Source organism: Nothobranchius furzeri, chromosome 17, assembly GCF_043380555.1.
Source record: "Nothobranchius furzeri strain GRZ-AD chromosome 17, NfurGRZ-RIMD1, whole genome shotgun sequence".
In the NCBI taxonomy this organism is placed as follows: Eukaryota; Metazoa; Chordata; class Actinopteri; order Cyprinodontiformes; family Nothobranchiidae; genus Nothobranchius; species Nothobranchius furzeri.
In genome coordinates, this window is record NC_091757.1 from 57,398,673 (window position 1) to 57,412,082 (window position 13,410).

General features: G+C 42.8%; 1 protein-coding gene across 7 annotated transcripts; it reads left to right on the forward strand.

The window, feature by feature from the left end:
- Positions 1-2,656: 2,656 nt before the first annotated feature.
- On the forward strand, positions 2,657-13,410 carry si:dkey-164f24.2 (fibrous sheath CABYR-binding protein). Of its 7 annotated transcripts, none has more exons than XM_070546235.1 (12): positions 2,657-2,807; positions 4,557-5,003; positions 8,026-8,073; positions 9,858-9,893; positions 10,005-10,304; positions 10,391-10,423; positions 10,510-10,575; positions 10,661-10,732; positions 10,949-11,023; positions 11,116-11,245; positions 12,521-12,619; positions 13,188-13,410. In XM_070546235.1, exons 1-11 carry the CDS (start codon positions 2,763-2,765, stop codon positions 12,574-12,576), a joined length of 1,308 nt encoding a protein of 435 aa, XP_070402336.1. In that variant the 5' UTR covers positions 2,657-2,762; the 3' UTR covers positions 12,577-12,619; positions 13,188-13,410. The 7 variants fall into 7 exon arrangements, with proteins under 7 accessions (XP_070402336.1, XP_054587652.2, XP_070402338.1 ...); XM_054731677.2 differs by having other exon boundaries at positions 11,116-11,232; XM_070546237.1 differs by having other exon boundaries at positions 10,510-10,545.

Below are 13,410 nucleotides of genomic sequence, written 5' to 3' on the forward strand. Positions count from 1 at the left end.
TGAGAGCAGTAATAACAAATTAATTCATTCACGTAGATTTAAAAGTTTAGGTCAGAGAATCCTTCTAGTGTTTGAATTTAGTTCGCCATGTTTGGATTCTGCAGTTCTGAAAGATGCAACACATTTAAGATCCTGGAACAAGTTCGGAGGAAGAAATCTGCCTGAGGCTGAGCAGACAAAGATAATAGGAAAAGAGATGGATGGGAATGTCGGTATGCGCTGCTCGGGGAGTTTTGAACAACATTCGTGCACGTCAGTCTGTATTTGACAAATAATATGACTGATATGTAGAACTCTCTGCCCTGTGATTGTGTGTGTGTGTGTGTGTGTGTGTGTGTGTGTGTGTGTGTGTGTGTGTGTGTGTGTGTGTGTGCGTGTGCACTGATGGGTCAGTGATGGTAACCATGAGCTGACAGACTACATCCCTGTGTGTTCCTGAAGTCGGAGCAGTTGTTGGATAACTCGGTAAACATCTCAGATCTGTGTCTAGGTGCTGATTCTCTTCTCACCGGCTGACAGCTTTTGACTTCACAGGAAAAGGGTTCTCACTTCAACATTTCCCCCGTGACTTAAGGTTTCTATTTAAATCTGCTTAATCTTGATTCTTGTGTTCCACATTTAAAAATCCAGAACCTGAAAACAAGCATTATCCGTATAAGATACTGTTAACATTAATGATTTAAATTCTTCCTTTCGCCATTTAGCGCCAAACACACATTGTTCAATCTACAACTTTTTCATTGATGTAATCCACTCGGGGATGCACCGATATGTAAACATATATATATATATGTAAACACACACACATATACAGTATATATACACATACGTATGTGTGTGTGTGTCAATCAATCAATCAAAGCTTTATTTATAGATAACGCCTTCCACAACCCTTTTCGGGCACCCAAGGCGCTAGAACACATTGTAAAATGACATAAAGTCATAAAAAGAGAAGTTAAAACGTAGAGCGTAAGGCAAAGGGATTAAACAATGAATAAAAGCAAACTAACAAGGAATAAAACAGCAATTACAAACAAGAACTAAAAATAACATAAAAGCAAGCCGACTTCAAACATGTTCTGGAAACGCTAATCGAAAAAAATGTGTTTTCCGTCGACTCGTAAAAACTGGCAAAGAGGTAGACAGCAATGGGGCTTGGACTGAGAAAGCCTGGTCCCCACGAGTTTGTCACTTAGTGCGAGGGACACCGAGGAATATGTACATTTATCTATTTATGCTTCTCAAATCAGTTTTTGGATATACTGGAAATGATGCAAGTTGAATTTTTAACCTCAATGTTAACAAATTGTTCATATAGGCCCAGTTTTACTTATCAGACCGATACCGATATGTTAAAAAAAGACTCACGTCGGCCGATACCAATATTGATGCTGATATATCGTGCATCCCTAAATCCAGTAATTATAATATATGTTACATAAATCATCTGATTAACCTGCCTTAGTCTGGTGCCATGTTGCAAGATCTTAAATTTTCTAACAGAAGTTGCTTTTATTCTTCACCATAATATGTTTAATTCATTCTTTAATGCAGCTTCTTCTGCTTCATTTGAATTTAAGCTTCTGCTGAGTAACGAGATGAACCTGCTGAACCGACTCAGCTCAGAGTTTTCTGTGAACATCCGCTAATGCAACATCGCATGTGTACGATTTTGTTGCTTTTTTTTTTTGCTCTGCAAAAATGTTAATTTCAATTCATTTTAATTCAAAAATACTTTATTAATCCCAGAGGGAAATTGATTAATTTGCAGTTTAAAGGCTCGCAAACTACAAACAACTCGACAACAGTATGTGAACTTACTCATAAACTCTCAATTTTTGCAAATGATGTTTTAGAGGCGCAACACAGCAGGATCCAGTTACAGTTGGGACCAAGTTCCTTACTGGCTTTGACACTTTGTCATCTTAAAGCTGCAGCAGAGGCAAAAAGTTGACGTCAACACGGTGTTAAACCATCATGTTCACCGTGAACATGCTGCTGAGGTGTTGAATCACTCTTTAAAAATCCACTCACCTGTGAGGATTAAATCAAGTTGCAAGCCTTCAGGGGAAAACTGTCATGTTGAATAAAGTCAAATGAGCCTGTGTTGGACCAAAAGCTAGAAAAAAAATAAGTTTACTTCCTCTTAAAAGTGAATCCTAAGGGTTTTTTCTCTAACCCACGAAGAAGAAGAAAGCATTTTTATTTATGCATCCCAAGGAGCTGTGCCCAATGGGTCCTCTCAGATGTCCAAAGGAAAGGGGGCGTGAACAGCTTTTTTTCTTGTGTTCTCCAAAGCTCAAACAACGAAAGCTTTAATTTGTCTTCTTGATTTTTAATAAACTCCAAAACAATTGACAAAAGTGAACGCCATCTCAACGTAGTTTGTTCTTGTTTTCAAAGAATTTTCATCTTCTGATTCAACATCTGACAAAAATAAAGTTAAAAAATAGAGTTTTGAAAAACGCAGAGTGCCAAAAACTATCCCTAGTCTTCAGACCTCTCTGTCTTTCTCTCTTCTCTTTGATGGAGGTCTTACATAATAACCCACCGTTCCGACTCTAGGCTGCAGGACTCACATCCAAACACGTGACTGCGCTCTCATGCGTCCTGGCCAGTCGCGCTCTGCGTCTCCACGCCTCCATCCTGCGTCCCAGCGCTCCTATAGGCTTGGCCCAAAGGTAGCGGAGAGGCTGGGAGCTTTATAAACAGCCACTCTGCCTAGCTGCTTCTCTTTCTGGTTCTAAATAACACAAATCAAAATGCCCAGCAAGAGGAAGAAGAACAAGCGTCGCATGAGGAGGGTGGTGAGTGGTGGCGCGCGCAGTTTTATTACTGACGTTTATTCTGGTCGTGTGTTTTCATGAATCATGATTCGTGCTGTTATTCGCTTTTCAGACTATGCAAAGGTTGGTAAAATATGCAAAAACTAAAACGGGTGATGATGGTTTCCATAATGCAAAATAAAAAATGTAACAGGAATCAAAAAGTATAACGAATCGCATTTGTTTTTCCTAATCATTGGTTGTGTTTGGCTGCAAATGGTCTTAATATGCGTAAAAGGTCAGAGATCACAAATAGTCTTAATTCGTGCGTAAAAACTCAAATAAGAGCAAAATCGTTTTAATTTGTGCGTAATAACAAACATAAGAGCAAATATTGTCTTAATTCGTGCGTAAAAACTCAAATAAGAGCAAAAATCGTTTTAATTCGTGCGTAAAGCTCAAATAGAGAACAGAAAATTAACTCAAATAAACTGCAGTCATGCAACAAATAAACAAAGCAAGTTTCTGGTTTTAGTTTCATGTTCAGAAATGTAAAAGTTTTGCTCTGTGCACACAAAAAGTGCGAAATTGCTCAAATTAAAAGAAAATTATTAATGTTAATTTAGACATTTATGTCCAAAAATCTGTGAAAATATCCGAACATTTAATGCAAGAAAATGTAAAAAGTGAAGACATGAGATTTTGTGCCACTTCTGTTCTCTTCTGAAAGTTCTCGAGCCCCACAGAGGGAAGATGATTGTGAACATAGTGCTCAAAGCCGAGAGGAGGGTGTGGTTGAGAGGTGAAAAAGTTACTCCATCTCACTTCTGTAGGTATTAACAACGACCCATTGTGTAGTTTTTATTCCCATGCTTTAACCACTCGGGTCCTATCCCCCAGCCTCTGCTGTCTCAGCGCTGTATTTGGTCATGTGTGGACTAGGAATGTGTTGGAATAGCTTTGCCAGACTGGATGCTGCACAGCCTCCTTCAGTCTCAAAGTCTGGTGTTGACACTCGGATAAAAACAACCTCATAAGTCATTTTTAGCTTTCCACTATCAACAACAGCAGAGCAACTGAAAGATTAGGGTCCGCTAAATCAGGCCGAGTCCTCGTCTCCTCCTTTAGCCTCGATACTGACTCTGATTCTCTGAATAATTTATCCCTCCGTGTTTGTCAGGTTCAGAGTTTCTGATATCGAGCTTAATGCTGATAACAAAGAGGTTGTTTTGACTGGAGCTGGCTGGACACACACACACACACACACACACACACACACACACACGTTTGGGGCTGTCAGCCTAACAAAAGCATTTTGGGGGAGTGATTATAACGTGATTATGAAGTGATTAGACCTGCTGTCTGGCCCACGGGGCACGGGTCGCTGCTGACTCGCACAGTTCCTATTCCCGCTTCACCAGACCTGTCAGGATGACTCTGATTCAACTAATTAGCTCCCATTATCTAACTAGCTTTGCTAAGTCCACTCCCAGTTATCCCCATTCTGCTTTCCTAAAACCTCCATCAAAGCCCAGGGGGTTTTGTCCAGAGCTGGAAAAATGTGTTGGACCTGGCTGGGACATGGTGTGCCTGGTATTGCTGTAGACACGGGTGTGCTGGCATGAACCTCGGCCTGTCAGCAGCATCAGTGCAGGACTGATACGGGTCTCAGTTGTGCTTAAACCTCCCAAACTGGCATTTTAGTTTAAATAAACCAGAGAAACATGAAGTTTTACACACTTAGAAGCACATTTTGATAGTAATGATGTCATTTGGTTTTCCTCCTTGCAGCAAGCCCAGAGGAGAGCACTCGAAGAGCAACATGCAGCCAATCCACCAATCAAAGCCAGCCCAGGGACCGCAGTCAGTGCACCCCCGACAACTACTCCCACAAAAGTGCCTGAACCTGCGTCTCCCCCTTCAGAAAACAAACCACGGGTCATTCCCATCACTGTTCCTGTTGTGCAGACTCCCAAAGTGGAACCACAGCCGGCGGTGAAAGAACCTGTTGCCGAGCCAGTCCAGGCCGAGGTGACGACGAAAGAGCCGGATGTTGAGTTGTTACTGCAGGTTCCTGCAGAAGTGGAAGTTGAGATCCACCCGGAGGTTGAGGCTGAAGCTCACATCACTGAAGCACCACTAGTTGGATGGACGCCACCAGTTGAGTCTGTTACAGATGAAGCAGGCGTAGGACAGGAGGCTGAACTTGATGTTCCTGAACCAGAACCGGTAAATGAGGTAAGAAAGATCTTCTACTTGTTCATTTATCCACAGTTTCCCACAGAGATTTACCAAATCACCGATATCCTTTAGGGTCTAATCAAAATCACATGCCTCCTAATGACGGCACATTTCTGCAGTTTTACAAGCTTTTTACATTTTTAATAACTTCATGCATATAGACACATATTGCTGTTAGCTTGGCATGCTAGTTGTGGGAGACAATAATTGGTGACGGCTCCAAAGGAACAAAGTGTTCGATGTGATCCGTTTTGAGGAACGTAGGGACATGATCGTACCTTTACTTCTGTGTCTGATGCAGCCTGCAGACATTTGTTTCAGGGAGAGGATGCTTTCCTTCAGCAAAACTTGGATAGTTGTTTTTTGCACGACCAGAGTCAAGTTTACCTACAATGCACATTCCTAGTGGGCGTTTCTCAGCGTCAAGGCGCCTGGCCTTGTGAGGCGATGTCTTGCGAGGCCAGGCGCCTTACTTACCAGGACGCGGTCCTTCCTTGGTCAAAGAAAACGGTTAAATGGAACAGACTTGCATCACGTGGCCGCGGCTTCCACGGCGGTCACGTAACGTCAGGTGACACGAGGTTAACGTTATGTTTTATATGTATACGTTTCAATATAAATATATAACGAGCCTTTTACTTTTTAAATTGTGTATATGTTTGTTAAATTAAATATGTAAGTGAGTTACTACCTGCTAGCCACCGAAGCTGCAGCTAACCAACCATAAATAACTTCTTTGGATCCAAAAAAAACATTTGAAATTAGTTGACTTACTTTTAAACTTGAAAATTGCCTCCAAAGTAGCTGCCAGCTTCTGATCCGCCGTCCTTTTGAAAATACCGCAGTGTATTCTGGGTAATTTTTGACCAAGGCTAGGCTACAAGACACCTCTCGTGTGTCCTTGTTCAGCTAGCTAAACGGCTAACAAACGGAGAACACACGCCTCGGTAGAACATGAACATTGGAACACGTCTTGGTGGCTCCCGATGGCGTATCTCCTAGGCAACCGGGGCGGGGCCACGACATCAAGGCAGGTTCCTTGGCTTTGAAAAACACCCCCTGTTTCACTGATCTCAATACTCTTTGGTTAATTGAAATGTTTAAAGACCAAGTTCACTGAGTAACCCATTTTTTAACTTGTTTTTTAAATATGATGGCCCACTCTGAGTTTCACATGCAGGCTAAACATTAAAATAGTCTTCTACACTTATTCCCTGCATTAATCCCAGGTGGAAAACAGACGAGAAAACGCTCAGATTCAAAACGCCAGTCAGGTACATCACACAGAAAATTAACATTCCTGGACGAGGGGGAAGGCTGTTGTGGGTTTAGCATCCAGGAGAGAGCAGAGCGCGTCTCGCTAGTAGAAGCTAACTGTTAGCATTAGCAACTCCACCACACAGCAGAACTCCTTCAGGCTTGTGTTATTTGTGGAGAAAAAAATCTGCGTTGCAAAGCAGAGTCAGTGGTAGAGTCGCATTACTGTTAGCCAATCAGAGGTGAGATGTCTGAATATCAGGAAGTAAGGCTCCAAATCCTGTCGTCTTCTGCCCACCTCTGCTCTGGCTCAATTCTACTTCCTGAAACAGGAATGCCAGAGCTTTTATCTCTCAGAGAATGACTCACTAGGGATTTATTTAGACCAGAGACGACTGCAAACGTGTTGCTTCATGTCCTCCAGCATATGTTTAGTTCTCTATGTATTTTTCTTTATTGCTAAACTTATTGCTGCAGTTTTATTAGTGTCAACCAGCTCAGGAATCAAAGGGGTTTCAGCAGAAGATGCAGCTTCTAGTTAGAATGTTGTGTCCATTCTTACTTCTGTACTTCCTCCACCCTTTCCAGTTTAGCGCCCACCCTTCCCTTCCCTCCGTTTTCTTTTAAGCTTTATATCTTTTCCACAACCTGCAGATGCTCATCGATGTTTCGTTCCGTTACCGGCGGTTCCTTGCTTGGCGTGATGGGATGAAACAGAACGAACAACGTTGGAATTAGTTGTATTGTAGGGGATTTTTGAGAGTAAAATAAGAACATTTTATTGTGGCGAAGCATGCACAAACATTTTTACCCAGATGCTTTGACAACACGTGCAGCATTCCCTGCATGGACAACTCCTATTGGCTTGTTCTAAATAGCTCTAAACGGACTTTTGAAAAACTGGATGATTGAAATAAATAAATGAAATCAGGAAGAGGGGCCTTGCTTGCTCACTCTACATGCAGCAACCGGCACAAGATAGACTAAATAATTTACCATCAGACTATGAAGACTTGCAGTATTTATGTGCCTCTCCCTCAGACTGCCACCACAGCTCAATGCACCTGGCTGCACTGCGAGTGCCGCCCCAGCGCTCATTTAGGCTGCTGCTATAAGGGACTCAAAAGCTGCGGAGCACGAAGACTTTTAGAAACGTTTCCAGGAATTTTCAGGTGAATTTGAACAGAAAAAACAACACAGGCAGAGTTCATTCAACAGTTTTGTGAAGTTTTGATTGAAGTTGAATCAGAAGTGTTTCTTTTTCTTCTTTCTCTAAATAAAAGAGCATCCAAACATCAATGAACTCAAAAAGTGTGTTAGAGAAAGATCTGAGCTGCAAGTTACACAAAGTGACTGGAAAGAGGGAGTCGTACTTTCCCATCATGCAACTGGCTGCAGGATTTCTATAAGAAGCAGAACGTCTCTCCCATTCGCAGCTTTTCTCACAGATCTCATTTGGGCCTGCATTTCCGTTTACGGACAGAAAACCTGCTAGATCTCTCACTTCTTCTGTTAAATGCCTTCAAGCCTTCACAGCGACACTCTGCACAAACTGCTTTGTAGACGCTTGCTTGGCTTTAGGCACATTTCCTGTGCACGCCGCTCCTAAAGCGTGACCTTTTAAAACGTCACAAGTCAGGGAGGCAGCTGAGTGTGCATTTTTCATGAGATGGGATGTTTTGCTAACTAGTGTCTGTTTTAAATGGATGCATGTTCATCTTAATAAAACTGTACTGAAGTCCTCGCCCGGTTTCCTTCCCAGATCAGACTTCCAGATGAGGCTCCAGTGGGGGCTCCTGCAGCGACTGAAGTAAAACCAGCTTGTTTTAGGCACATTTCACATTTCTACACTCATTTCTGTCCTTCAACCCCCCCCCCACATGAACTGGCGGCTGCGCATGTTTGAGTAGCCAGCGGCAGAACGTACCTCATGAAAATAACTTGACTTGACACCTACAAAACGAAGCCGGTTTGGATCCTTTTTCTGTAAAAATATGTTTGTTGGAACACCTTAAGGAGTTGCTAAGAACCAGGAATAATTTAGTTTTCTGCCAAGATGAATCAGCAAAATATCTTTCAGAAGTTAAGATAATAAAATAACAGCAACCCCCCCGGGGGCTGTCTCATGGGTTTTTTTAAAGACCAGCTTCACTCAGTTTATTCCATACAAATGCAGTGGTCTCTAGTAAAAGCAGTTGCCTTGCGAGTCGGTCTCTGTTGGAACAACGAGCTCGTGTGCTCCTGTTTCAGGAACTAAAAGTGAGCCAGAGGAGAGGTGAGCAGAACACGACAGGAAACGAACAACGTGATGTACTCAACGCTATGGATGACAGACACAAACACATCCTTTTTCTAAACAAAGGACTAAAGTATCTCCATCAGCTCTTGACTCAAACAAAACTCTAAATAGTCCAAAGTTGATGCCAAAGCCTTTCAAACAAGCCATCTCCACTTGAGTTGTTGGTCACATCCTTCCACCCACCACACCAACAGAGCGCTGTGATTGGCCAGCCACAAGACCGATCAGGGCTGAAGAGGTTCCAATGGAGCGTCGCTAGACCAACACGAGAAGCTAAATCATTTTGCTTCTGCTGCTGTTTGTCTAGATTTCTAGGCTATGATAATCAGACATCTTGCCTCTGATTGGCTAACAGCAACAACACTGACTCTGTTTGCAGCGTTGATGCTTTTTCTCCACAAATAACACACGCCTGAAGGAGTTCTGCTGTGTGGTGGAGTTGCTAATGCTAACGGTTAGCTTGAACTAACCGAGACGTTCTCTGCTCTCTGCTGGACATTAAAGCAACAACCGCCTTCCCCGTCACAAGTCAAGATGGGTGAGTCCATAAGTCTGAACCGACAGTGTGACGTAGACCTGTCTGGCGTTCCTAATCCCAGCGTTGCCCCGTCTATTTTCTATCGGCAGCCAATGCCGGGAATAGTGGTAAAAGGTTATTTTCACATTCAGCCTGCGTGTTAAACTCTTGACCGATCCTATTTTAAAAATTACAAGTAAAAATCGGTTTCTCAGTGAACTTGGTCTTTAATTGATTAAATAAATAAATGACTGGGCCTCCTGTCAGTCATGAGCCCTTCGAACTGCCCTCCGCCCCTTCTCCTTGTATGGTGTCCCTGCCAAGCAACAGCAGAAGAGATGTTGTTATAACTGAGAAGTTTATTCATAGATTATAATATTGCATTCAAAGTTGGCCTGAACAACCAGGAAAACTCACCTGATCTTCTGTCCGATTTTGTTTCAGAAAATTAGATTTATTCGTGTTTCACTAACCCCCCCCCCCCCCCCCCCCAGGACAGATCAGAATGCAATAATTAGCTACCGTTCAAAATCGCTGTCAAAAGCACTTCAGGGGGAGTGCAGGCGTGTGTCGAACCAAACAGTCTTCCTGCTCGTCTTGTAAGCAAAAGTAATTTAGCCTCAGATATATATATAAATATATATATATATATATATATATATATATATATATATATATATATATATATATATATATATATATATATATATATATATATATATATATATATATAGCATTCTGATGATCTGATGATGCTTTTTCCATTCTCCTGACTCAGACAGTGGACGTCGTATCAATACCAGAGACTGAACAGGTGAGGTTCTGTTGCCATACTCTGTATTTTTGCACAGTAACAACAAAAGTGTGACACTTTTGCTTAATCATTTGCTTATTTATCACATCCTGTGATGATTTAAATGTGCAGACGCATGACGTCCGTGCACCAGAGGCTGAGATCCTCTCAGAGGAAGTCACCGAGGATAAAGTGGAACTGGAGGTGGCCGTCACAGAAGATGTCTCAGTACCAGAACATGTGAGGGAACCCAGTGAAGATCCAGCAGTTGAAGATCTTAGCAATCACGTTTCAGCCGAAGCAGAAGCTGCTGCAGATGTGGCTGATGGATCGATGGTGGCGGCTGTAGCAGAGAGACCTGAACTTGAACAGGAGTCACCGAGCCCTGCAGCTTCGATTCAGGAGGAGGTGTTGGAAGACGCAGCTGCAGAGGTGAAACTAAAGTCCTCGATTTGATCGTGTCTCATCCCTTCAGTGGAATTTAGTTATTGTTGTTGTGCTTTTTCTGTTTACACTAGGAGGCTCCTGTCCTGTCTGCAGGAATCCCAGAGGTATGAACAAGAACTAAAGAAGTCATGATGTATTGATAATGCTGCGTTTGTCTAAACTGATGACATCACAGAATTTCCTGTCTCAGCAGGTGAAGGAAGCTGAAGTTAGTGAAACCAAAGAGGTCGGAGCCGGAGTTTGTCTTCATGACTATGTAAAATTTTATCTTTGTAAAATCCTGCTCCAATCAGGAATGAGCTATTAAAGTTGGGAACATCCGCCTCTTCTGTTTTCATCAGGAGGTTGATGATGTCACAGCACGTGCTTGGCCTGCAGAGGGCGCTCTAACAGCATCAGCTGTCATCCAGCAGGTGAGATCCACTAAACTGGGTTTTATTCAGAGGTGGAAAGTAACGAATTACATTTACTCACGTCACTGTAATTGAGTAGCTTTTGGGGGGGGGGGGGGGGGGGTATTGTATCATGCTGCTGTTTCCTTTTTGTCTGCAGCATTTTGATCTTATGGGATTGAAATGATTTAGAAATGAAGCCAGTGTCACAGCAAAGTTCTTCTTCTGTGGTTTTAGGAGTTTATCATCGCTGGAACAGAGTCCAGAGACGTGAGTCCTGCTGCTGCTGCACCTCCAGAGGACGAGGTCTCTGTAAGTTCCTGTGCTGTGCATTGTTCTTCTAGTTTTTAAATTTGTGCAGCATTAAACCACCTGATGCAAGGACTCTGTTCTGTCTTCTGCAGAGTAATTCTGCTGAGCAGACGAGTCTGAGCGCCTCATCAGAGGAACCAAAGACAGAAGCCTGTGATGCAACGTGTCTCATTCAGCTCCCGGTGAAGTCTGTGCAGCTCGGTTCAGTGGTAAATCAACCAGGTTAAACAGAAAAGAATAAAATTGTGTCAAATCAGCATCAAAATCACACCATAATTCCTGCAGTGGTTTATTTTCTCCAGGAGTAAAAAAACAACAACTGAAAATGTTATTTCCAGATCAGAGATCATGTATCTGTCCAACTGTTGTTTAAAGCTTCTTTCCGGAGTATTTCTCTTATCCAATGGCACCATCTAGTGGCTGACAAGCATATCACACAAAAAGTCTGTTGCTCTGTTTAAGATGGCGACTTCACGTTTCTGTTTATAAATGTGCTTCTGTAGCGACAAACGGCTAAAACGAGTGATATTCTCATGTCGTGCTGTGTTCTTATATATTTATATTTTAGAGACTTAAGCTTGGTTTATGCTTGACGCGTTTACTTCTCGCTTGGTGATGCGGCTCGCGGCTGGAACGCGCTTCACAACTCGCAGCGTTTATGGTTCATGCGGCTCGTCTCTGCGGTGAGCCAATATTCTCCCAAACTGTAGGGGGCAGCATGGAGCTCTACGGCATGCATCCAACACTACACCATAGTAGAAGTAGAAATGACTGTTTACAACATGGCATTCCAGCAGTTTTTAACAGCGTCCTCGTCTTTTCTGACAGTGCGAGCTATTTCTCTCCAAGAATTATTAACAACATGTTGATCACGGTGATCTCTGAGAGCTGAATCATACAAATGTCTGTATTTACCAACCTCTGCCATACTAGTTCTTGCTGTTCCGCCATGTTTTTCCGCGTCCGACCGTCCGCGTGGTTAGAAAATGTCCTAGGTGCGCGGTGCGGAAAGTTTGGGCCGTGTGGAGGCGCGGTGGAGTGGCGTGGTTGTCAAATGATGCAATTTCGCCGCGCGGAGCCGTGCGGACCTCGCGGACGCGTCAAGCATAAACCAAGCTTTACTCCTCCGTGAAAAGTTCATCAGCTCTGCATCAGCCGAGGTACTTCCTTAAATGTGAAGCATCTAAGCGGTAGTCTAACGCTATTGGTTAGTTTTGATCAGCACTCAGTTTCCTATTGCACGGAGCTCTGCGAGGCAGGGGGCGTGCTTAGCAACAACAAAAAGACATATTGCTTATATTATATCAGAGTGCATAAGATATTCACTTTTACGGATTTCTGAAAAATCTTACATCGTTTCTGAAAGGGGAAAACTCCGGAAAGCTGCTTTAAGACAGAATTAGTTCAAGTTAAAGCACGTTGGTGTCAAATCCCTTCAGCTAATTGCTATTTCTAGTAGAACATTTAGTGATCTGTCTTTTGTTTTTTTTTTTTTAGGAAATTTCAGTGGAAACAGCTCTGAATGGACACATTGTTCCAGAAGTTTCAATTGAAGGCTAGAGACAAACCACAAATCTCAGGAGACCTTCGTTTTCTGTGAGTCACAGTCTTTTAAAAGGTTGTTATACAAAACTCACCTTTTGCATCATGTTGTGTTGCCACCTGGAAGTGAAAAAAACCCATCCATCAGTTTCCTGTCAGTGTTTGGTTTTAGGAATGATGTGCCTAAAATGAAGTTTCAAAAAGTCCCTGTTTGTGATGTCATTAACGGGGAAAGTACAGTAGTCCTGCCGCTCATGTGCAACAGAACATCAGCAGCTCTACTCAGAGCTCCTCCCGCAGATTTTCAGCTTATAGCAGCCTGATCAGGGGATGGGTGGGTGTGGCCATCTTCAGCTTGTTTTCTTAAAGTGACAGAGCCCTCAAACGGCTCATTCTGGAAGGTACTGAAAATGTCAATAATAAAACTGCTGAAATCGCTTCAGGTGGGAGGTATTTAGTGCAAAAAAACTTCATAAACATGTTTCATATCGACCATAGAACTATTAGAAATTCAGAAAACATGTAATGATGTGTCTCCTTTAACAGATTGAGCTTCAACACATGTTATTAGTTTGCACACCTCACAGAGAACTAACCACCATTCTGACTTGTTTGCTTTCAGGTGCCCTGTTCTATTTAGTTATTTCGGAGGACTCAAAACTTCCCGGGGCGTCAACCAGACCTGTTTCATTTTTTAAGGCATCGGACAAAAACGGCCAGGAAATCGAAGGGATATCCATACTTTGACGTGCCTTTCCTGCCCCGGGTTCCGTTGAAACATTCAATCCAGATGTCACCGTGCAGAGGCGGAGGCTCTCAAGGCAGCAGCGGAGATGCATGGATAG

Coding starts and splice junctions, on each gene's coding strand:
- si:dkey-164f24.2 (XM_070546235.1), top strand. CDS start 2,763: ATGCCCAGCAAGAGGAAGAAGAACAAGCGTCGCATGAGGAGGGTG. Junction 9,894..10,004: donor CAATACCAGAGACTGAACAG/GTGAGGTTCTGT, acceptor TTAAATGTGCAG/ACGCATGACGTCCGTGCACC. Junction 10,576..10,660: donor GAGTTTGTCTTCATGACTAT/GTAAAATTTTAT, acceptor TGTTTTCATCAG/GAGGTTGATGATGTCACAGC.